Genomic DNA, 26,267 nt, shown 5'->3' with positions numbered 1-26,267 from the left:
AAAACAAAATACAGTATTATAAATTAAGGCTGTACTTGATAATTAATTTAGTATTAGTTATTGAGTTTCTGCCTTGACACTGCAGTACAGGTTTACATTTACTCTGTAATGTTTTAAAAGTTGTGAATTTTAATAATTCTGTTGGTTCTTGATTTTTCAGGGAGGTGTGAAGGGAAATGATTCAGATGCCTCACTAACAGCTTTTGTCTTGATAGCAATGCAGGAATCAGAGGAAATATGCAATCGACAAATAACTGTAAGTTAAATTAAAACTGTGATTTATTTAAATTAATTTTCCTGCAATGGCAGAATTCCTTGTTTTATTTTGTTTTTTTTCTCAAATAAGTTCAAAGCATTATTATTTATATATTAAACTCAGAAATTTAATTTAAATGTTACAAGATCAAAGAAAAATATGAATCAGATTGCTCACACATTAAAACTTTGAGGTCTAGGTTTAGCCCTAAACATTCAGATAGAGTTTATAACTGAAGGTGGAGAACAAAGTACTAAACCCCCACACAATCAGTTGTTTATAAATAAAGCCAAAGAGCTTTTCTTGTGTTCGTCTCTCTAATCCCTCCCGCATCACTTATTTTCTCAGTCAAATGGTTTAAACATACACAAAGTCATTCAATATTCAAATTAGCCCAAAGCCCTTGAATCGTTGATATATGTTTTATTATTAACACCTCAATATATACTGATGGAAAACAGAAAGGGAACATTTTCTGGAATGAAAATACTATAGTTATAGCTTATGTACTTTCACGAAAAGTTGTCAATTTGTTTTAAGCCCTCTGACTAGCAATACAGCTTGTGCAGTGAGGCATTGCAACTTGCCAATGACACAAAAGCCAATGAGGTCTAGGTGGAACAATGGCTGATTGGTCACCTTTAAAAAGGCCTTTATTCAAAGCTTAGGTCAGTGCAAGAAAAAGGCCACACTTAGTTTTCTGTGCATTCCACAATGCTTCAAATGTCACCAGAAACAATTGAGAGGGCCATTGGGATGTTGCAGGCAGGCATGTCATGTGCCAGCATTGCCAGACACTATGGAGTGAGCCGCTCCACTGTGTCCCAACTGCAGAGAAGGTTTCAGCAGACCTGCAGGACATATGAATGTCCAAGATCTGGTCTCCCTCCAGTGACTACACCAGAGCAGGACCGACACATCAGACTGGTCCATTTGAGAGTGGAGTTTCAGATCTGCCACCTGTACTGCTGCAGACACAATGCCTGCATCAGTGACAGGACAGTGAGGCTCCATGCTGCTGGCCTTAGAGCAAGGCGACCTGTCAAAGGCCCTCTGCTCACACCTCCTAGATGTCACAACCGACTGACTTGGGCCAGACAGAGGCTGCAATGGACTCATCAGCAGTGCATCAGGTCCTCTTCATGGATGAGTCACTCTTCAGCCTGTTCCATGCAGACGGGAGGGCCAGAGTGTGGAGGAGGAGGTGTTGCGTTTCTTTTTTCCATCAGTATATATACTTTTTTTGTAACACCTTTAATTTGGACTTTTTGTAATATTTTTTTTTTCCAGAGCTTGCAAGACAGTAAAGGTAAAGCAGTTCGGTTCCTCGACAAGCGCATTGCTACTCTGAAAAATCCCTATGCAGTGGCACTGACAGCCTATGCTTTATCTGTGGAACGCAAAAATCACATAGAAACTCTACTGAAATTTGCTTCAGCAGGTTAGTGGTGAATGCTTTTGTTGATCCTGCATACCAAAAATCCAGAGATTTAATGGTTTACAGAAATGTCACCTAGTTCTTTTTTTACAGATCTTGATGAGTTAGAAGGATTTATACTTGTGTTTATTTAAAAGGTTGGTTTGAAACAAACAACTTATTCTAATCATTCAATGGTTTGACATTCCACTAAAGCAATTTAAGGTATCACAATTCTTTTGTATCCGGTATGTTTATTAACTTATAGAACATATAAAAAGTCTTAATGAATCATTTTCTCAATATTTGTCATAATATGTTGTTATGAGGGTCTCTGTAACAATTTTTGGAAGCATGGAGTCAAGCTTGACTATTTGACTGGCTCATAGGGGAAATTGTATTGGCCTTATTTCTGGTGTCTGGGCATACTAATCATGAATGTTGAACAGCAAAGAGGTGAGAAGAGAGAGTTAGGTACTGTCCTTCAGGAATCACAAAACTAAAAAGAAACAGCGGGGTCCCCACCTTTTTATAGGGTGAAAAATCAGGAAAAAATTAACCAGATTGTAATACACACATAAAATTATGCCAAGTTGTTATTGATAAATTAATGGTATAAAGAAATTCAAAGTTTAAAATTCCAACACTCGCGTGTTGGCAGCACCCAGCTACAAACACAAGTAGTAAACCCTCAATTTCCCTGCATTCACTGCTTTGGTCTTCTTCCTGATACCCTCATCCCTAGGGCCAGACAGTCATTCCCTCACAGAACCAGGAAAATGCTATAATATTATTATGGAAAACAAACTCCAAAATCTTGAAGCTGATAGGGCTGTCTGAAGCCACACAATTAATGTTATAAAATGAGACATGCCTAATTTCGGAGAAACCTGTGACTAGAGTTGATCATTTTAGATATTTGACACACAATCTGATTAAATTGTAAGAGGAGAGTGGTCTAAACTGTCAATCCATGTACAAAGGTTACTGTAAAATGAGTTGTTCAGCTTTGTCAGTTTTGTTGAACTCAGTTAATACACTATTGTTGAAGTACACTGTATGTATACATTTTATATACAATATTTTGGCTCTTTTTTATGTTTTAGACAAAACCCACTGGCCAGTCCCCAGATCTCATCTTTTTACCTTGGAGGCTACAGCTTATGCACTTTTGTCCCTGTTGAAGTACAAAGACATTGACAAATCTAGAGCTACAGCAAAATGGTTGATAGAGCAAAGGTTCTATGGAGGAGGGTACGGATCTACACAGGTGACAACATTCAGGATTTCTTTTTGACATTGTAGATATGACATTTTGTTGTTATCTGTAACTGAAAATATTCCCTAAAAATTGTGTTGCTCTTTTAGGCCACGATCATGGTGTTCCAGGCATTGGCAGAATACATGATACAAGCATCTGTTTTAAATGAAATAGATCTGGATGTAGAAATCTCTCTGTCTGGTCGTAGAAATCCAATTAAGTGGAGGTTTGACACCAATAATGCCTATGTTAGCAGATCAGAAAAGGTAAGTAATGTGGACTATCTTCTGTCTTGGCATGACTGCTGAGAATTCTGCTGCTGAGAGTGTCTTGCAAAAGTATTCAGTGCGTTCCTTTCCATTTTGAGAAATTACAAATGATCAATGGACATTAATTAATATATTATTAAAAACCTGAACATTCAAACTGAAGACATCTAAGGGTAAGATAAACTACAGTAAAAGCCAGCAAAAACAAAACAGAATCATGTTGAAGACATATGTGAAATCAATGTACAGTACTTGGTGGAATTCTTTTTGGCAACAATTACAGCTGCAAGTCTATTTTGATAAACTTCTACCAACGTTGCTCACCTGGTGCAAATTTTGCCAGTTCTTATTTGTAGATTTGCTTAAGCACTTTCATGTTGGGGATTACTTATGGACACCAGTTGTCAGATTCTCAATAGGATTTAGGTCTTTGGGCAATGGTGGACATTCACTTTCTTGTTCTTAAATCAGCCCATTTTAGCTTTGACCTTTATCTTTGGAACATTGTCATGCTAGAAAGTAAAATGTATTTCCTAGTTTTAGGTCATTACCAGATGGAGGCAGGATTTCTAATACCTGCCAATATTGGCTCCAAAATGGCTCCATTTTCCCTGATCAAAACAGTTCTTATGGATACGAAGCTGTCTATTAACATAATGCTGCTACCACCATGCCTTACAGTAGATGTGATGTTCACTGGCTTATACACTGTACTGGGTTTGTGCCAGTCACAACAACTTGCATTTTGACAAAAAGTACATTTTTGTCCCCATCTAACCACAAAAAAATCCTTTAAATGACACTTTTTGCAGTTTGTTATATTGTTGTGTTCATCTGAGGCACTCATGTTTCTTTTTCATTGCTACAGGGCTCAATTAATAATAACTTTACAGTCATTGCTAGAGGAAAAGGCCAGGGCACTTTGTCGGTAAGTGTTTTGATCTGGACTTCACACTTTAAAATTCAAAATATTTCTGGACATAAAAGTTGAGAGCTTTTCTTAGAGTACAGAACTGATTAAACCAGAAACTTGATTTTATTTGCTGTGAGCCTTTGCTAGTAGTCCAGTATACCTCCTATTTTAAAAATAATCATTTATACTGGAAATAAGGAAGAGATTTTATCTTACTTTAAAATGGCTATAAATGAACTATAGACATATGTATCATTATGGCACACTAGGATGTTATTCCTTAAAATGCTGTGTGTGTTTTATTAACATTAGAGAATTGTACAGTTTGTTCCATAAAAGTAACCCTTCCTATCCAAAAACATAGAAATGGACAAGCTCATGTGCTGTATCTTATAATTCAAGAAGCCTGTAGGACAGTAGAAGATTTTCCATAGGAAAGACAGCTGATGTACTGTTGTTACTTCTAGTTTCACATGCATTGTGAATATATAGAATATTGGTTTTGCATTTCTCATTAACTTTTCAGTTTCACAGATCTACTTCAGTCTTAAAAGCTGACTGACTGAATGCATTTATCTACACAGGAAATAATTTTTAAATTTGTGAGGAATTAATCTTTTTGATAACTTGTCTGTACAAGAAATACATCTTTTAAATGCAATTAAAATTTTTATTATAAATTTTGTTTTTTATTGGAAAATACAGATGCAGCCATTCAAAGTGCGCGGCACAGACTCATACCGGGGGTAATTGGCTACGGCCTCGCGCATCATAACGCACGTTGACGCAAAATACCGCGATACGTGATTGGTTGACCGACAGGGGCACTCGTGGTGCGTTGGTCGGTCGTAGAAAGATTTAAATGTCTTTACTGTGCCCGTTTTAGTATTGAATATTTATACGGAATTTTACCACTGAAGGGAAATCTTAGTAGCTGAGCATAAAAAGAATAGGAGCATACTGTAACGCGTGTGAAGGCCATAAACGATATTAATTTTGGAACATAAACATACAGTATATGGCTGGTCTCGGTACTTTAAAGAAAACATACACACCAGTATTCCATTTCTCCCTAAACATTTTAAGCATCGAAGTCTTTAACTAACGTGATACCGGAGTCAACAAGCATACTTTTAGAATTTGATTAAAAGGGAATATAATATGGAATTGCGTATCTAAAGAAATCAATAACGATATAATTATATTCATGTACCGTAACACAAGAATAGTACACGCTGTACAGTGTCTGTTGATAATGTTTCTGTAGGGCTTTTTCAACACTCCTCATATGACCTTGCCAGTGGTGCTGTGGGTTAGCTTCCTGACTCACACATCATACGTTGGGTGTTCAAATCCAGCTGGAGCTGTGACTTTTTTTTTTAACAAACATTTCTTTGAAAAAATAAAACGTTTCCCTGGGTCAGAGATTAAATAAAACCTCACTCGCACCAAACAAATTTATATTTCTAAATATCACAACATGATCGAATTTAAGTCTTTTTAATAACAATGAATAGTCACCTATGCGTTACAAAATAAACATTTATATTGATTTGAATCGCATTTTGATTTAAATCGTAAATGCGTGTTTAAATATATGTGTTTAAAGGCGATATATTGTATAAAAGAGCTGATTCTTATGGAGTGTGTTCCGCCGGGGATTCAAAAAATTTATTTTTTTTAATCGCGTATCTAAGGAAAATTGCAGTATAACTTTGTTCATGCACAAACAGTGGCATGTTACATTATAATTTGGGTGTCTCCCCTTGCCAGAAAGCTCTAAATTGCATTTTGAGTGCGGTTTTTGACTTTTTCTAAATTGCAACCCATAAATAAAGCTGATAACGGAAACGCGTGTTTAAATATATGTGTTTTTTGATTCACAATCAGACAAATGCAACATAAATTGATATCTTTGTCTTCTAAGTATCTTAATAAACTTTCAGCATAGCTTTCTCCCCGTTTAGATTTATTTTTCTTGGGATCTTGGGATCAAATGTGGAAAGATTAGATTGTAATCATTTTTATTTTTTAAATACATTTTAGAAAAGTGTAATCTATACTAAAAAGCTGTACACCACCTGCTATAAAGATAATACTGTTCTTACTGGGTTTTGGAGGGGGGGAGGTGTCTTTCGCTGGAAATCTCTCCCCCTTCTACTTTGAAAATACCTGTGAAACCGGTTTAACTCGTCACAGCCAGCACTCCCGCAGAGAGGGGGGTTGTACTTGCAGTGCATCGGTATAGATGGGAAAGCCAGAGCCGACCGCTACGCCGCCTAGTGTTATGCTCTTCGTTAATGTCTAAGCCGGAACACATCATTATATCTCATTTTGTATTTCTTTAAAAAAAAAATCGTTTGCCCAGCCTAACAGTATTGTTGTTGTTGTTTTTATCCTGTAAAGCGCTTTGAGGAGCGACCTTTAAAGGTGCCACATACAATAAAGTTAATTATTATTACTATTGTTAATTTGCTGGACAGAGAGGTGAACATTATTACGCAGAAGACAAAGATAGCGATTTACGTTGCATTGTGCATTGCGCTGCTGTAATACAGTTTAAATAATTAAAAGTCTAAACAGTATCAGCTTTATTTATGGGTTGTAATTGAAAAAAAGTCAAAAACCGCACTCAAAATGCAATTTAGAGCTTTCTGGCAAGAGGAGACATCCAAATTAATAATGTAACATGCCACTGTTTGTGCATGAATTAGGTTATACTGCTATTTCCTTAGATACGCGATTCCATGGTTTTTTTTTTTTTTAATCCCCAGCGGAACCGGGCATCCATAAGAATCAAGTAATAGGTTTATTCCATGCTGAAAAAAAAGAAGAAAGAAAACACATTCCATAAGAATCAGCGCTTTTATATAGCGCCTTTAAAGGTGGCTTCTCAAAACGCTTTACAGGATAAAAACAACAATAACAACAACAACAATATTGTATTTCATTGCACTTTGACAGATCGTCCTTAAATCAATTGTTGATTTAGTTTGACAGTAACCCTAACACTTACCCTATTTTATTTTTTCAAAGAAATGTTTGTTAAAAAAAAGTCATGGTTCCAGCTGGATTCAAACACCCAACATGTGATGTGCGAGTCAGGAAGCTAACCCACAGCACCACTGGCAAGGTCACATGAGGAGTGTTGAAAAAGCCCTACAGAAACATTATCAACAGACAATGTATAGCGTGTACTATTCTTGTGTTGCGGTACATGGATATAATTATATCGTTATTAATTTCTTTAGATACGCGATTCCATATTATATTCCCTTTTAATCAAATTCTAAAAGTATGCTTGTTGACCCCGGTATCACGTTATTTAAAGACTTCGATGCTTAAAATGTTTAGGGAGAAATGGAATACTGGTGTGTATGTTTTCTTTAAAGTACCGAGACCAGCCATATACTGTATGTTTATGTTCCAAAATTAATATCGTTTATGGCCTTCACACGCGTTACAGTATGCTCCTATTCTTTTTATGCTCAGCTACTAAGATTTCCCTCCAGTGGTAAAATTCCATATAAATACTTAAACGGGCACAGTAAAGACATTAAATATACATATACATACTGTATACAGTACAGTTTGCATACAGTCATATGTTTATGTTCCTAAATCAATGTCTTTTATGAGCATGTGAAAGGCATGGTGAATCGGAGATTCTCAAAAATTACTGTACTTTGCATGATTGGAAACAAATGCGTGATTGCGAAATGCTGTGGTGTTACTTTTACAAAGACGTTCAATGAAAAAAAGAATGTGGACCAGGGCAATACTTTGAGCTTACAGCTTGTCCAAGGTCATTCATTATTAATACTATTAGTAATATCTACGTTAAAGACTTTGATGGCGACAGCTCAAACATGAGAGGTTGAGCTTTATTAGCTCCACCTTGCGGAAGTTCCGGATACTATTATTTTACTTGCGGTACCACGTGGTATTATGAGGTAGTATACGATAATTTACGGTAACTCGCGGTAGGCTGCGTCAAGCGCACCGCAAAATAATGCGGTATCGCCTGCTTGTTTTGAATGGCTGCATCTGTAAATATTTTATTTCCATTATGGCACAAAATAATTATTTTTAGGATAACACAGAACATATTGATGTATTAAATTGTTGTGCTGAACAAAAGGCATCAGCTGAGAGTTTGTGTTTAAAAGCTGTCTTTATTTCATATGCATGTGGAAGTCTTGCTTTTGAACACAAGACTTAAAAGACAATGCTTACAGTGCTCTTTTATACAGTTAAAAAATTGCTTGAAGATACACATGACTCTTTCCTTGCATTGTGGCTATATATGGTCATTCTAGAAAGCTGACAAGTACATATATATTCTTTACTGCCAGCTTGGGTGACAAGCAGCCCCTTCTGTTGAATAGACCATTTGTTCCAGGAGAGGTCACTCGGTCATTTCCCTGAGAACTATGCAAGCTATGCATAAAGAGCCTATGTGGCTATGTTATTTTTTGAGACCAGACATCCGAGGACAGATTTAGTAAAATATAAGTGAAAAGATATAGTTTTACAAGATATAATACAAACTTTTAGTGAAACATTTTAGTTAATTCCCTCAGTATTAACAAGAAAGCTAATTTAAGCATTTTGTCCCTATAACTGATCCTTACAAAAATCTAAAACACATTCTATGATATTGTAATGGTAGATTATGAATTGAAGGGTGGTGCAGTGATACACTGATTAACATCGCTGCCTTGCAGCACTTGGTCCCTGGGTTCAGTTCTGGACTTGGCATGCTATCTGTGTGGAGTTTGTATGTTCTTGCTGTTTGTATGGGTACTTGCCATTTGATCTGATTTCCTACCACAGTCCAAAGACATACCAATAGGTTAATGAGCTTCTGGGAAAATTGGCCCTGGTGTGATAGTGTGTGCGTGTCTGTGAGTTCCCTGTGATGGAATCCTGTCCAGGGTGTATTCTCCCTGGCTCCCAATGTGACACCTGAAGAAGGCTCCACAGCCAAAACATTGTGTTTCTTTTCTTCTCTTTTCTGCATGGAATAAACCTTTACTTGTTCCTTAAGAGTCACGATGTTGCTAATGAGAATCAGTAGTATACAACATTTTAAATACATTTTATGCTTTTTAGTATACTATAGTATTTTCCTACAGTACAGTATCTGAAAATGAGTAGCTTCACAAAAGCAAGATTGTGAAAAGCAAGAAGACATATACATCTGCTGCATTGCTTAAGGTAACAGCTGACCTGGGTAATGTGTCACTTCAGAAAGTACAGCTTCCAAATGGCTATTAAAGCAAAAGGACAAAAGTTGAATTTCACACTTTATGTTAAAACCACAAGACATCAGCAAACATGTATTGAAATATAATATGCCTCAGCTGGCGGTAAACAGCCTCATAATTAAGATTCCTTTCCTAAGTGTTAGCCTGAAACAACACTTGGTACTCAATTTAGCAGCTTAATTGAACATTTTAATTTATCTAACAAGCTGATTGAATTGAACCTTTGAAGATATTTTTTTTTCTTCCCAAAAGCTGGAGATCTTTATCAATTGCAGTTATCAAAAGAAAAAATCTCCAACATGTTTAAAACCTCAATAAAAACATATTTATTGAAAATAACTATATAAAGTAAATATCATTTTTTTATTAAATATAAACAGGGAAAAATGTTTGACTCACTTCATCTTACATTTAACTGTTTGTTACTGTTTCTTAGATAATGGCTCTGTATAATGTTCTGCCAGAGGAGAATGGAGAGTGTAAGACCTTTACGTTGGATGTGAAAATCGAAAGGGTGCCAGTCAGTATGTGTTTTAAATAATAACTTCTAATGTCTCTTTTGTTTTTAGCAGGAGGACAAAAAACACAGTTTTGTCAATATTGGCTGAAAGAAATGGAATTAATTAATAACACTTTGCATAATATGTTGGTGGTAATTAAGACCAAGTAAATATTGTTTTGCTGCATTTTACAGATAGTTTATTAATAATAATACAACAAGTTTAACTGTTAGATATTAAAGAAACACATTTGTTCTTTTTGGGAAGCATAAAGCATTGCTACCTTGAAGCACTGTAGCCCTGGGTTCAATTCCTGGGGTGCTATCTGTATGGAGTTTGAATGTTTGCGTGGGTTTCCTCCTACAGTCCAAAAATATACTAGGGGGTTAATTGGCTTCTCAGAAAATTGGCCCCAGTGTTAACATATGCATGTTTGTGATTGTGTTAGTCGTATTTGAGATTGTGACTCTTAAAATGTTATTGATATTTTCTATAAAATAAGAGCTGAATCAATAGAAAATTCTCTTTTTAATTTCACACACTCCTGAAGCATTTTTTTCTGTAGCTGCAATTTATGGTCTTGATTGAAAAAGTAGACAATTTTTAACATATTGCTTTATCATATTTTATAGTCAGGAGGCCTCTGGGTGCACAAGACACATTTAAAATCACAATTGAAACAAAGTAAGTAAAACTTACTGTTACATCAACATGGTTTATTGGATCTTAATTCCTGCCATTAAACTGTATATTATTATGTTAGGTTGAAGTTTGTGGTGGTTTTCAAAAACACTAAATGAATCATAAGAAATAAGAAAGTGTTATAAATCATCAAACATTTTAATTCTCTAGCACATTACTGGCCTCACATGTGAAATTAAATAATGTATCTAAGAACAGAATTTTCCAAATTAATGATGGATTAAGTTAAAATCAACTAAAAATACAACAGTTTTGCTGTAAAATATTTATTTTTCCAATTTCAGCTACACATAAGAAATCCAGCTCAAAGCCACATACACAGGCAGAAACATTTAAAATAAACTTCAGGATATAATTTACATTCTTTTACTTTTACTTGTTTTAAATCACAGTTAATTTAAAATGCTAAAAGGAACAGGATACAGTTAAAGAATATGATGAATCACAAGCATAGGCATAAAAAGGATATCAGAAAAGCTAAGAGAGAGATAGAAAGTAATATTGGGACTAAAGGGACTAAAATTCAAAATAAAGGCTTATTTTAGTGTTACAACAGGAAAAGTATTGTAAATAATAAAGAAATGTATTTGGGATACTATTGAGAAATGTGTAGAAAGAGATATAGCAGTATTAGAAAATACATTTTTATTAATATTACCATAGTAGCAGGACAAAAGCAGATACTAGGAGCAATTCAGATTAACAATTATTCAGGGCTTGGTGGTATTCTACCAATCGTATCTAAGGAAATAAGTAATGCTAATCATAAGCCATTAACACAACTTTTCCATGAGTGGCTCACAACAGGGTAAGTTGCCCCAAAGTGGAATAATAACTATATGGAAATAAGATCTTATTGTAAAGCCAAGATGGTTTTAGAAAAGTTAGATTTTAATAAAAAGTGTGTAAGAATTCTTTGAAGAAGCAGTAAATGTAATGGATACATACAGAGCATACTGTATATTGTGTTATACTTTTGCTTTTGAAGTTCCTTAATTCTCCAATTGTAGGCAGTGGATACATAAAATACTGTACATGTAGATATATAAAATAATGTATACACATGTATTGATCTCTAGGTAATGGATACAAAACTGTTGTGCCTAATTCATATCAATGATCTATATCCTGGTACAGTTTTTAAATTTAGGAACTAAATTTAGGAAATTTAGGAACTATGATGAAAATACAAAAAATTGCCAAACACTATAGAAGCAGCAATTAAAAATCAAAATAATTTAGACTTCAAGACTGGACTGGACATGTCCAGTCATGTTGTTGAAGCTGTTACCCTGACTTCTTTTATAAATGAGCCTTTCTTATATTGGCATCCTTGATGTTTCTACCCTGTTGTTTTTATTTATAAGTGTACTGGAAACCTAAATGTCTTTTCAGATATTTAAGTGACAGAGATGCAACCATGTCCATACTCGACATCACCATGCTAAGTGGATTTATCCCTGACGCAGATGATCTTAAAAGGGTAATATGACGATTATTTTGAAAATTTCTAAGCAACATTTGCAGTAGTTTTGTTAAATTTTCAGAATAATCTTGTATTTTTATTTCAATAGTTATCGAATGGAGTGGACCAGTACATTCAGAAGTATGAGATGGATAAGGCACTGTCTGATAAAGGCTCCCTCATACTTTACCTAGACAAGGTATATTCTTGATTTCCAATAAACAAATCATTCTTGATTTGATAAACAAATTACAGAAGGTTTTACAAGTGCAAAACATTTCCAGTAATAAGATAGCATTAATTTTATTTTTGTAGACAAATTATTACATATTATTGTACATTTTTTGTACACTTATTGTAGATTACTAAGGGCATACTGTATATTCAATATATACAAGAGTATCTGCCTCATACTGTATATAATTCTGCTGGGTCTGCTATTAATTGTTGATTATAGGTGTAACTGAGCTAAGGTGTTCTGCAGTCTACAGAGCACCATCATCACCCCTTGAAACTCACCAAAAGGAGGAAAATTCTATATCACTCACAGGAAAGGTGCCTTGTGCACCACTAAGCACATATCTCCATGTCCAGCTGGGGAGGCAGTTGGAAAAAGGAACGTGGCACTCTTGTAGTGCCAACTTGCGGAGAGCTTCTACACTCCCCGTATCTCCACCTGAGAGCTGTTTATCTGCTACTGAGTAATACTACTACTACTACTTATAATAATTGCTTACACTAATATAGCGCTTTTCTGGACACTCCACTCAAAGCGCTTTACAGGTGATGGGGACTCCCCTCCACCACCACCAATGTGCAGCATCCACCTGGATGATGCAACGCAGCCATAGTGCGCCAGAATGCTCACCACACATCAGCTATCAGTGGGGAGCAGAGTAATGAAGCCAATTCATAGATGGGGATTACTAGGAAGCCATGATTGGTAAGGGCTAATGGGAAATTTGGCCAAGATGCCAAATTTGGAAATTTAGCCAGGAGTACACAGACCGAGAAGAACTGTCAAAGTAGCACAGCTCACTTGGTCATAGACACCACCAAGATGGCCTCTTTGATGTTCCTGAAGTGTTTGAGGCACACTACACAAGGCCTATACAATGGCACAATAGCCTTATGACATACATTCACCAGATTCTACAACTTCAATGTTGCTGGTTTGACATAACTGTACTTAGGACCTAGACTAGTCCACACAGTCTGCTTTCACCTTTTGACATTCAGCTCTCACTGCTTCCTGAGTTCTTTTGAAAAGTCTCAACCATTCTGAACTCACAGTGTCTTGGGTAAAGTTAGTTTTTACACTCTATTAGACAGCTTCCATAATAAAGAATGAGAGCAAAATGCATCACAACAGTCTTGTAGAAAACAATCAAGTATTGCAACACAGTAGAGTCTAGCTGGTGAACTTTGATGCATGTGTTTTGGAACAGAGTAGACAGCATGACTAATCTCCCCGAAATGGCCACTAACATATTGGAAGCTGATATACTGTAACAGTATGTCATCATAGGTGTTAAAGAGACGTGGCTTTCAGAGTCTTATGAGAATGGATGTAACATTAGTAAATGCTTAGTGAAACTTTCTTCTACTGCCAAGCCATTTTGACATAAATACAAGATTAGCATCTTTACTGTCTCTTCAGTCTTAACATATTTTATAGCCTCCAAAGGCTCTTTTCAAGTTCTATGTTATATTTTAAGACTTTGATGAAATAACCTAAAATTACAAATGTAAACAGGAATGTAAATTAAAGTTTCTTGTCTCTATAACCAGATAAGGCTTTTGAGTTACAATATTTTCTCATGAAATGTTTTCTCTTTGTGCAGGTCTCTCACAAGATCCCTGATAGAATTGCTTTCAAAGTCCACAAGATCAATGAAGTTGGTTTAATGCAGCCTGCTGCTGTGACAATCTATGAATACTATGCAAATGGTAATGGTACAATATTAAATAAAAGAAATGAAACAGATAAAAAACAAACACTTAAATACATTTAATTTGCAAAAAGGCATAGTCAACAATTTGGACAGTATTAGACTGTTTCATATGTGGTTTGTAATGCTTTGATAAATCAAATCCTATCAGAGCAGCAAATAAAATTTATTTCTAACCATAAGGAAGATGAATGCCACAGCTAGCATTGATATCGACCTTAATTTATTCCAGTTTCAATTAGTTCAGGTAATTCAGATAATCCCATTTATAAATAGATGATAGATTTACATTGACAGAATTTAATAAACTAAAAACAAATTATCACAACCAAAGATTAAAAAAATAATTTAGTGTTAACTTGTTTGTTAGACATTATGAAGTATCTTTTGCAACCCCTAAATTGTTACTGTTAACTCCAAATGCCATTCTTGTCTATGTCATTCAGTATTCTTCTTTTTCATCTCTCCATGTGTGCCAAAATTAGCAGCATGCTGGCACTGCTCTCATCCCAGAATCAAAGGATTTAGTAGGCTGTGGCTGGAAAAGCAGGTTTACCTTACCTAACACAATGCCTGTTGACATTTTCCAAACATTATAGTCTTTAACAAATGCATTTTAGAAAAGTTACTTTTTCAAATAAAAAAAACAACAAAATACAGTTTCTTTTTTACAGTTTGTTTATTGGACTAAATGCTAATTAACTACTGTATGCTGCTCAACATACAAAATAATTGTCTAATTTAGACTAGTTTTCAGTTCAAGAGTAACAAATATTGTTACACTAATTAATCTTTTGTAATTTTTTTGAAGAAAGAAAGGACTTAGTTCTTAATATGTGAAACAAGCCTATAAGATGATTTGGTGTAAACAGATTTAACTCTGGGATTCACTGTTTTGGCTTTAAATTAACAAAGGTTAAAATGTCAATGCTCTGTATCACTTCAATTCCTGTGCTGGTAATGGAAAGAGTGTCAGCTGGTTTATGGTTACAGATACTGTGCTAATAAGAACTGTTAAGGCAGACTTTTGAGGTCCCACATACCACTCCATTACAGCCCTATATTCTATAGCAAGATAATACTTAGAATAAGACACCTCCTGCTGGGTCTACAATTTCAATGGAGATTTATTTGCAAATAACTACATTATGGAAAATGATAATTTTAGTGACAGAAAAGTAGTTGAGTTTTCTGCACTTGCCACATTCCAATCAGATCTTGTACTGTGTGATCAAAAACTTGCAACCAGTCCCTTTTCCACTGTGAAGCCTGGTGGATACATTGATTATGTATTAATAATAATAATTCCTTACACTTATAAGCGCTTTTTGAGACACTCCATTGAAAGCGCTTTACAGGTAATGGGGACTCTCCTCCACCACCACCAAAGTGCAGCATCCACCTGGACGATGTGGCGGCAGCCATAGTGCACAAGTATCACACATCAGCTGTCTATTGGGAGGAGAAAAGAGAGCTTTATTCAATTCATAGATGGGAATTATTAGGAGGCAATGATTGGTAAAGGCCAATGGGAAATTTGGCCATGACACCGGGGTAACACCCCTATTCTTTTCGAGAAATCCCCTGGGATTTTTAATGACCTCAGAGAGTCAGGACCTTGGTTTTACGTCTCATTTGAAGAACGACACCTTTTTACAGTATAGTGTCCCCGTCCCATACTGGAGCATTAGGACCTACACAGACTGCAGTTACCTTCAGCAGCCAACCTAATGGTCCTTGTTAAACATTAAGGTTACATGGACATACAGTTTTCCATTATATGTGGCACAGTGCATATTGCACTATTTGGACATAATGTATTGCATACACCCTGGATCTGTAGCAGTTCTATTTATATTGAGTTTTTTTTTATTCTTTTTTTTATTGGACTGTTATATATGTAACTTTATTCTGTAACTTTTAATTTTGTGATTTTTATTTTTATTTCTCCCTGGTGAGCTTGCAGAAAAGTCATTTCATGGCCAGCAATTACAGCTGCATGTTGTATTGTTGTGCGTTTGATACAGATGCAGCCATTCAAAGTGTGCGTTACAGACACGTACCGCAGGTGGCGTCACGCATTGTGACGCAAGATGACGCGCGGCACCGCAGTACGTGATTGGTTGACCGACAGGGGCACTCGTGGTCCGTTGGTCTGTCGTAGAAAGACTTACAGTAAACGTCTTTGCTGTGCCCATTGTAGATATGGAATTTTACCACTGAAGGGAAATCTTAGTAGCTGAGCATAAAAAGAATAGGAGCATACTGTAACGCGTGTGAAGGCCATAAACGATATTAATTTTGGAACATAAACATACAGTATATGGCTGGTCTCGGTACTTTAAAGAAAACATACACACCAGTATTCCATTTCTCCCTAAACATTTTAAGCATCGAAGTCTTTAAATAACGTGATACCGGGGTCAACAAGCATACTTTTAGAATTTAATATGGAATCGCGTATCTAAAGAAATTAATAACAATATAATTATATCCATGTACCGCAACACAAGAATAGTACACGCTATACATTGTCTGTTGATAATGTTTCTGTAGGGCTTTTTCAACACTCCTCATGTGACCTTGCCAGTGGTGCTGTGGGTTAGCTTCCTGACTCACACATCACATGTTGGGTGTTTGAATCCAGCTGGAACCATGACTTTTTTTTAACAAACATTTCTTTGAAAAAATAAAATAGGGTTAGTGTTAGGGTTACTGTCAAACTAAATCAACAATTGATTTAAGGACGATCTGTCAAAGTGCAATGAAATACAATATTGTTGTTGTTGTTATTGTTGTTTTTATCCTGTAAAGCGTTTTGAGAAGCCACCTTTAAAGGCACTATATAAAAGCGCTGATTCTTATGGAATGTGTTTTCTTTCTTCTTTTTTTTCAGCATGGAATAAACCTATTACTTGATTCTTATGGATGCCCGGTTCCGCCGGGGATTAAAAAAAAAACCATGGAATCGCGTATCTAAGGAAATAGCAGTATAACCTAATTCATGCACAAACAGTGGCATGTTACATTATTAATTTGGATGTCTCCTCTTGCCAGAAAGCTCTAAATTGCATTTTGAGTGCGGTTTTTGACTTTTTTTCAATTACAACCCATAAATAAAGCTGATACTGTTTAGACTTTTAATTATTTAAACTGTATTACAGCAGCGCAATGCACAATGCAACGTAAATCGCTATCTTTGTCTTCTGCGTAATAATGTTCACCTCTCTGTCCAGCAAATTAACAATAGTAATAATAATTAACTTTATTGTATATGGCACCTTTAAAGGTGGCTCCTCAAAGCGCTTTACAGGATAAAAACAACAACAACAATACTGTTAGGCTGGGCAAACGATTTTTTTTTAAAGAAATACAAAATGAGATATAATGATGTGTTCCGGCTTAGACATTAATGAAGAGCATAACACTAGGCGGCGTAGCGGTCGGCTCTGGCTTTCCCATCTATACCGATGCACTGCAAGTACAACCCCCCTCTCTGCGGGAGTGCTGGCTGTGACGAGTTAAACCGGTTTCATAGGTATTTTCAAAGTAGAAGGGGGAGAGATTTCCAGCGAAAGACACCTCCCCCCCTCCAAAACCCAGTAAGAACAGTATTATCTTTATAGCAGGTGGTGTACAGCTTTTTAGTATAGATTACACTTTTCTAAAATGTATTTAAAAAATAAAAATGATTACAATCTAATCTTTCCACATTTGATCCCAAGATCCCAAGAAAAATAAATCTAAACGGGGAGAAAGCTATGCTGAAAGTTTATTAAGATACTTAGAAGACAAAGATATCAATTTATGTTGCATTTGTCTGATTGTGAATCAAAAAACACATATATTTAAACACGCGTTTCCGTTATCAGCTTTATTTATGGGTTGCAATTTAGAAAAAGTCAAAAACCGCACTCAAAATGCAATTTAGAGCTTTCTGGCAAGGGGAGACACCCAAATTATAATGTAACATGCCACTGTTTGTGCATGAACAAAGTTATACTGCAATTTTCCTTAGATACGCGATTAAAAAAAAAAAAATTTTTGAATCCCCGGCGGAACACACTCCATAAGAATCAGCTCTTTTATACAGTATATCGCCTTTAAACACATATATTTAAACACGCGTTTACGATTTAAATCAAAACGCGATTCAAATCAATATAAATGTTTATTTTGTAACGCATAGGTGACTATTCATTGTTATTAAAAAGACTTAAATTCGATCATGTTGTGATATTTAGAAATATAAATTTGTTTGGTGCGAGTGAGGTTTTATTTAATCTCTGACCCAGGGAAACATTTTATTTTTTCAAAGAAATGTTTGTTAAAAAAAAAGTCACAGCTCCAGCTGGATTTGAACACCCAACGTATGATGTGTGAGTCAGGAAGCTAACCCACAGCACCACTGGCAAGGTCATATGAGGAGTGTTGAAAAAGCCCTACAGAAACATTATCAACAGACACTGTACAGCGTGTACTATTCTTGTGTTACGGTACATGAATATAATTATATCGTTATTGATTTCTTTAGATACGCGATTCCATATTATATTCCCTTTTAATCAAATTCTAAAAGTATGCTTGTTGACTCCGGTATCACGTTAGTTAAAGACTTCGATGCTTAAAATGTTTAGGGAGAAATGGAATACTGGTGTGTATGTTTTCTTTAAAGTACCGAGACCAGCCATATACTGTATGTTTATGTTCCAAAATTAATATCGTTTATGGCCTTCACACGCGTTACAGTATGCTCCTATTCTTTTTATGCTCAGCTACTAAGATTTCCCTTCAGTGGTAAAATTCAATATCTACAATGGGCACAGCCCATTACTGTAAATCAAGTTAAAAATTTCTCAAGACCGATTCTGGTCATAATGAAACCATGTTTCGTGTATGTTTTCTTTAAAGTACCGAGACCGGCCATATACTGTATGTTTATGTTCCAAAATTAATATCGTTTATGGCCTTCACACGCGTTGCAGTATGCTCCTATTCTTTTTATGCTCAGGCACTAAGATTTCCCTTCAGTGGTAAAATTCCATATAAATATTCAATACTTAAACGGGCACAGTTAAGACATTAAATATACATATACATACTGTATACAGTACAGTTTGCATACGGTAATATGTTTATGTTCCTAAATCAATCTCTTTTATGAGCATGTGTAAGGCATGGTGAATCGATTCTCAAAAATTACTGTACTTTGCATGATTGGAAAAAAATGCGTGATTGCGAAATGCTGTGGTGTTACTTTTACAAAGACGGTCAATGAAAAAAAGAATGTGGACCAGGGCAATACTTTGAGTTTACAGCTTGTCCAAGGTCATTTATTATTAATACTATTAGTAATATCTTCGTTAAAGACTTTGATGGCTACAGCTCAAACATGAGAGGTTGAGCTTTATTAGCTCCACCTTGCGGAAATTCCAGATACTATTATTTTGCTAGCGGTATTTACCGGTAACTTGCGGTATTTACTGGTAACTTGCGGTAGACTGCGTACAGCGTACCGGAAAATAATGCGGTATCGCCCGCGCATTTTGAATGGCTGCATCTGTAAATAAACTGTGATTGATTGATTGCAGAGTGAGTGCCCCCTACTGGCCTCACTAACACCTCTACCAGCACCAACCTTTTTCCCAAGAGCTCTCCCATCAAGGTACTGACCAGGCTCACACCTGCTTAGCTTGAGCAGGTTGCCAGTTGCAGTGAGTTGCAGGGTGATATGGCTGCTGACTAATAGCTAAAAAAGAACAATGCTCTACCTTTAGTCAAACACACTATAGGTACTATTGTCTACATATAGGGTCATATGGGCATTCCTTCAGTGTTGCATAGATTTTCACATTCACCAAATAGGAACCCAAATGAACATTCAAAAAGGTTTGGTTAGCATGTTCAACAGCAACATACTAGACCATCATACTTGACTCATGTGCCATGGGGCAAGGTGTTCACACTGACTACTAGTTAAGCCCAACATGATTTCATGAAAAGTGATATCTCACAGCTTATCCATGTCAGTGTGGATGCTGGTTACTTATTCTACTCTTTTTAATAGATAAGTTGAACCAAGCAATGGATTTGATATGTGATATGTTCTATCTAAGGTCACATCAAATTCTATGTGGTAACAATATGATCTGTTTTTCCTGGATGTCTTAATATGTCTCCTGTCCTATTTCTATGGTGTGAGGTTGTCATCTTCAATGATCAAAATCTCTTGTACTTCCAGAGAACCACTGTGTGAAATTCTACCATCCTGAAAAAGAAACTGGAACGCTCAATAAAATCTGCCATGGGGATGTGTGCAAATGTGCAGAAGGTACGTATATACTGTGAAACAGTTTTTATTTACAAAAAGGTTGCGTTGATAATGCATTCAATCAAATACAACAAGCTTCTTTTCGACAAAATTTTGTGTTAATCATGATCATCATTTCAAAAGACATAATAGGTTTTATAGAAAGAAAACATTTCTGTCATTATTAGTTCTTTTTTTTCATTCTTCCAAAGCATTTTCGTGTAATATCATATAGAGGACACTTTCCAGTCGTATAATTGGCCCTAGTTTCCTTTTCAATGACCCAGCAAGCAGGGTTCAGTGTCAAATTTTGCCGTCTTTTAAACTGAAAGACTGTACAAGTAGTTCAAACAATCTTTATTTACACAATGCATATTTAGTCAGAATCCAACAACAATTCTGTAGCTTAAAACAAGAAACCTACCAGCCAACTAACCAATGGAAAGCCTCACTGAATGGCAGGAAATGACATCACCTCAAGTGTCTATCACATTCTAGCTCTATTCTTTAAGACAATCCCCTTCCACACTGGCATTACACTACAAAACTTGAAATGTTCTTTTAATAAACCACATTTACAGAGTGCATACACATGAACATATAACACATATTACCAACACACAATGGCATAACATGTACACTAATAAGAATTTAATTAAAAAAAAACGCCCTGAAAACACTAAACAGATAATTCATAACTGATTTTGACAGCTAAATATTGAGGCTCGATGTTAAAAACCACAGATCTTTTGCAATATCCGCAGTGTGTTATAAAAATATACTCATAGTAATCCCATTTACTTTTTACCATACTTTTTTATCTGTTTACTACACATTAGTATGTTACCTATTAACAAAGTTATATATTGTAGCAGCCATGGGGTTCCTGCAAGAAAAAAAAGGACCAGGACCAGTTTTAGAGTTACACACACCCTCTTTATTCTCAGCACTCAGTCCAGCCACAACAAGGGAGCAATAATCAAATTATCTCCAACCAACAAAGGCTTGATTACACGCTAGCAGCAATAGGAACCGGTACACAGGTTTAGGGTGGACACAACACTCAGAAAAAACAGGGCCAACAACAACATGCTATTTACATTTACATAACCAGGGTCAGCTAGCGGTCTGGTGGCGATTCCCAGCATGCATTGCGATGTATTCGTTATCTGGGTGCGCTTCCACTAAGGCAAAAAATAGCATCCATTTTTGTTTTACAAAAGGCAAACAATATATATATATATTATATTATATTCCCTATTAATCAAATTCTAAAAGTATGCTTTTAAATACGCAGTGACATGGTCAGAAGGAGCAAGGGGCACGTAAAACATTTCCGAAATAACCCCATGTAAGACATGTAAGAAATGTTTAGGGAGAAATGGAATACTGGTGTGTTTTTTTTCTTTAAAATACAGTACCAAGACCAGCCATACACACCTTTATATAGCGCCTTTAAAGGTGGCTTCTCAAATGACGCGTCATGACGCGTCATGACGTAGCCAAATGCCTGCGGTACATGTTTGTGCCGCGCACTTCGAATGGCTGCATCTGTAGGTCTATTTATTCATTATAGTTGTTTAAATTTAAAAAATGGCCATTTCCCTCTTACATGAAATGTTGATGCTTGTGGAATTTTGATATAAAGTGGATTCTTAGTGATCCAAGTACATTTGTCAAAACTTTTGCGCTGAAACATTTTGGGTGTATATGGAGTGCGACCAATCGACCAATACAATATTTTGTATGTTTTTTTTTCTTCAGAAGTACCTCTATTTCATTTGGATATGCTCTTTTCTTGTGGTTGAAAGTTGGAGCCTCACACAATGGGCACAAGGCAAGGTGTACCCTGAAAAAAACCTCAATACATTACACATAACACACACATTCACTCAGGCACACACATGGGAGACAATGTAGAGATGACAGACTAGATGCTAGATAGACTAGACAGCATGTCTTTGGACAGTGGAAGGAAATCGGATGATCTAGAGAAAATGCATAATGTTTCCTGGGATCTGGGTCAAAACCTGGACTAAAGATCTGTTACCTGTTACCCTATAGCCTACTGTAAAATATACAAGTAGATAATAAAAACCTAATAATTTGTTTTTCATTCACAGACAACTGCTATATCCTGAAACAAAATGATCCTGATATAGACCAAAATATTCGCTTTGAGAAAGCATGTGAGGCTGGCATGGATTATGGTAAATATATTTTCTACTTAAAATAGCTAATATTGTACAACTAACTAAAACTGATTGAAAGGGAAAATTTGGAAATAATCAACTTTTAAAAACAAAGGAATTTACTAAGGGTATTTTAGAATGATCTTTGCTTTTTAATCACATCCTGACTAAATTTAACCTTCTTGATCAAAAATCAAGTCTTGGAACAGTCCTGTTATGTATTGACTGGATTTTTTTTCCTGTAGTTTATAAAGCCAAACTGATTGACTCTTCCCTAACTGCTGTTTATGACCAGTACACCATGCTCATTGAGGATGTGATCAAAGAAGGTAAAAATGTCCTTTAATTTTTATTAACTTTTTAGTGACACTTTAAAGATTGTCACTAACATAAGTGTTACATAATTAAGATTTTACATTATGCTTTATATTTATAAAACCTGAGCCTCGTTTTGAAATTATGTTTTGAATAATGCTTCTCTTGATTAATCTGTAAATCTCTCTCCAGCTGTTTCTCTGATAATTTCTGAATTCAAAATACATAATTGATGAGTCAATCTTTCTAGCTTTTGCATTACCTATGAGCTGGTGTGGACCTAGACCCAAATTTGAGAGTGCTCTTTTAAGTATTCTGGCAGTTTTATATTTTTTAAAGTTGTATCTCTTATCACTTTTTTCTAAACACTTATTTAGTCTGTGTAATAAGAATTGCCATTTTTATAATATTTCTTTAATATTAATGATTAAACTATAGTTAAATTAGCCATAGTAATTAAAGGGAAGTATTCTTTACCTGAGTTAATGTAGTATTTTTTCAAGTATGTAGTGCTGTGTCATCCTCACAACTTTGCAGTTTACTCCACTACCCTGAGATGTTCGTTTTTTAGGAACAGACGAAGGAGTCCAAGGAAAGAGAAGGCAATTTGTTGCCCCTTCCAACTGCAGGAGATCCTCAAGTTTTGAAAAGAGTAAAACATATCTTATCATGGGAAAAATTAATGACCTAATGAAAACATCAAATGGGTGAGTTTCTCAAGGGGTCATATACAGTACAGTACAGGTTCAATACAGAGAGTTTTCCTTTTTTTCTTGTTGTAATAAGGTGCTTAGCAATTTTGGTTGTAATATTAACCTTTTTCAGTCGGGACCCAGATTAAGTTTGGGAGGCAGCAGCTGGTCAGTTTTCAATTAATTTTCTTTTACTTTACTGTTGTCTAAAATGTAAGTATATTATTATGACTATGAATATTTGAATATAATCACTAGGGAAATAATCAATAATAATAATAAACATTGTATTAATAATCAGTTTATTAGTTGATAGTACACAGTAGTTTTGTAAAAACACAAATATTAGAATAAAAAGCACAATACTAAAGCAGTAATCAGTGTATTCATGTGAAATTTGACTTGGCACAAGCTTTGAAAGTTGTTCAAACCATGGTTGTGCATTTGTTGTGTTTGTGCAAACCTGCATCTTAAGACATGCTCTGGTTGTAGTTGGCATCAAAGCTTAATTTTTGTGATGACACTGCTATAAAAATCTGTTTCACAAGTAAGATGTAGAAAAGGATAGTAAAACTCTTCACTGCCTTTTTTTTGTCTAATTGTTTTTTCTAGAACACACATACAGTATGGATCCTGTTTGATTTTGAAAATTATAGTGCAGTGTCTCATTGTTTTGGAACTTGATAAGTAAAGGCTATGTTTGAAATACCTTCAAGCAATACTTTAACTTCAATGTCAAATGGGTTGTGCAACCAACTTTACTAAGTCACATCCTCCTGGATTTAATGATCGTAGAAAAAGAGAAAAGGTGTATGGGTTCCTTACAGTAAACAAAGAGGTGTAATATTTTCTTATAGCTCTGGACCAAAGTTGCACAAATAGTTAATGGGAATTTTGCAGGGGAATATGTATATAATGTATGTTAGACCTCCATACCTCACATGATTGTACATATAAAGTTTCCTTTCTGCAGATGGGATAAAGTGTGATTTTCAGTTTTCCTTGCCAAATTTTAAATACTTTCAGTTCTCTGCAAATGGGAAGAATTTGGAAACCCAAATACAGGTCCAAAATATTGGCATTCTAAATAGAGTGGTCAGAGAAGCATCCTAACACAAGCTGTTTTCAATGTACATCTTACATCTACTGGGTATTTTTTTCATTGAACTCTTCTTCAGAGGAATATGGGAAAAAAGGGAAATGGTTCTATACCTGCACTCCTTTGAGATGTATTATGTTTTTAACTTGGTATTTTATACTACAGATGAATATAAAAAATATAAAAAAAAATCAGACCCAGGGGAGCATTTCTAGTAGAATTGTCCAATTTAAAGTCAAAACAAAAGTCTGTTTCTGTTCTCCTCTTTGTCACAGGTGGCTCTACCTTCTTGGTGGTGGAACGTGGTTGGAGTGGTGGCCATCTGATGATGAGTGTCAAAAGGCACAATTTCAATCCACATGTGAAAACATTAAAGAAGTTACATTGGAAATCAAGGCATTTGGTTGCCCTCAGTAATTGTATTTTTATAGAAAGGCATTACCATTGCTGAATTGAATTTTTTTGTGGACATTATTAACATTATTGCATTTTTGGCAAGTATGGATAAAAATGTTCTCATGCTTCTGTGTATTACATGTAGCATTAAAAATATTGTTAAATGCAACTGAAATGTTTGCCTATTTGTTTAGTGAGTCTCTGTTTTTATATACAGTTTCTGGATTAATGTCTTCAAATACTGATCATAGGACACTTTCTTATTATTGTTTGTTTATGAAGAAGTAGTCAAATATATTTCACTGACATTTTGAATATAATACTGAACAAAGCTTGCAATAACTTTTTTAAAGGTGGTCCTTTCATTTGAAAATCACATACTGAGGTCAGCAAAGTTTTTAAAACTGACAAAACTTTAGTCACAGCATTTCTTATTTGTGCATTGCTCCATTAGTTATTAAAATGTTATTATTGCATTTCCATGTATGTATAAAGTATCTGTTGACTTGAGGTAGCTCGTTACTGCAGGCAAGTTCTTTCACTTGTTCTTGAACACAAAAGAAGAATTACAGTAGGACTCAAGTATCTGAGGTTTCTTCACAACATTTCATTCAACAAAATATCAGACTGGAAATAATAATTGAACAAAAGGGAAAAGCAAATGCCTGACTCCCAGTGAAGTTTCTTCATGGCATGCTCTGCAAGTCCTACTTAACTAGACAACCAGGGTTTTCTTATTATTTGGCCAAATTTCCCATTGGCCCATACTAATCATGGCCTCCTAATAAACCCCATCTATGAATTGGCTTCATTATTGTGTTCTCCTCTCCACTAGTAGCTGATGTGTGGTGAGCCTTCTGGCGCACTATAGCTACTGCCGCATCATCCAGGTGAGGCTGCACATTGGTGGTGGAGGAGGGGAGTCCCCATTACCTGTAAAGCACTTTGAGTGGAGTGTCCAGAAAAGTGCTGTATAAGTGTAAGCAATTCTTATGAATAATAATCATTATTATTTATTTCATTTAGTCTGTAATCTTCACAATACTTTCTTAACTTTTTTTCTTTCCCTAATTTCTTGCCTTCTCCACACCAGTTCTGATCTTAGATAAAATACCAGGAGATATGTATGTCACAACATTTTATGTACAGGCCCTTAGTGAAAATGGAAAACAGTTGTACTGAATCAACTCAGTGACCTTATCAATTGTGCCATTATCAACTGCCCCATAGTTTCTTGGTACTTATATTTTTGGTCAGC

General features: G+C 35.4%; 1 protein-coding gene across 1 annotated transcript in view; it reads left to right on the top strand.

The window, feature by feature from the left end:
* Positions 1-25,196, top strand: part of LOC148820911 (complement C3-like) — a 74,544-nt gene extending 49,348 nt beyond the window's left edge. Inside the window, exons 27-41 of the mRNA XM_088932818.1 lie at positions 161-256; positions 1,547-1,697; positions 2,780-2,943; positions 3,042-3,200; positions 4,072-4,131; positions 9,823-9,910; positions 10,519-10,570; positions 11,984-12,071; positions 12,163-12,252; positions 13,898-14,003; positions 20,247-20,336; positions 22,439-22,525; positions 22,753-22,836; positions 23,394-23,529; positions 24,889-25,196. Of these exons, the coding sequence (XP_088788944.1) occupies positions 161-256; positions 1,547-1,697; positions 2,780-2,943; positions 3,042-3,200; positions 4,072-4,131; positions 9,823-9,910; positions 10,519-10,570; positions 11,984-12,071; positions 12,163-12,252; positions 13,898-14,003; positions 20,247-20,336; positions 22,439-22,525; positions 22,753-22,836; positions 23,394-23,529; positions 24,889-25,030 (1,593 nt within the window). The 3' untranslated portion in view covers positions 25,031-25,196. The remainder of the gene's footprint in view (positions 1-160; positions 257-1,546; positions 1,698-2,779; positions 2,944-3,041; positions 3,201-4,071; positions 4,132-9,822; positions 9,911-10,518; positions 10,571-11,983; positions 12,072-12,162; positions 12,253-13,897; positions 14,004-20,246; positions 20,337-22,438; positions 22,526-22,752; positions 22,837-23,393; positions 23,530-24,888) is intronic.
* The last annotated feature ends 1,071 nt before the right edge of the window (positions 25,197-26,267 follow it).

The sequence above is a fragment of the Atractosteus spatula genome, chromosome 14 (genome assembly GCF_055471065.1).
Source record: "Atractosteus spatula isolate fAtrSpa1 chromosome 14, fAtrSpa1.hap1, whole genome shotgun sequence".
Lineage (NCBI taxonomy): Eukaryota > Metazoa > Chordata > Actinopteri > Semionotiformes > Lepisosteidae > Atractosteus > Atractosteus spatula.
Note: the sequence above shows the minus strand (reverse complement) of the source record. Positions and strands in the feature narration are given on the sequence as shown.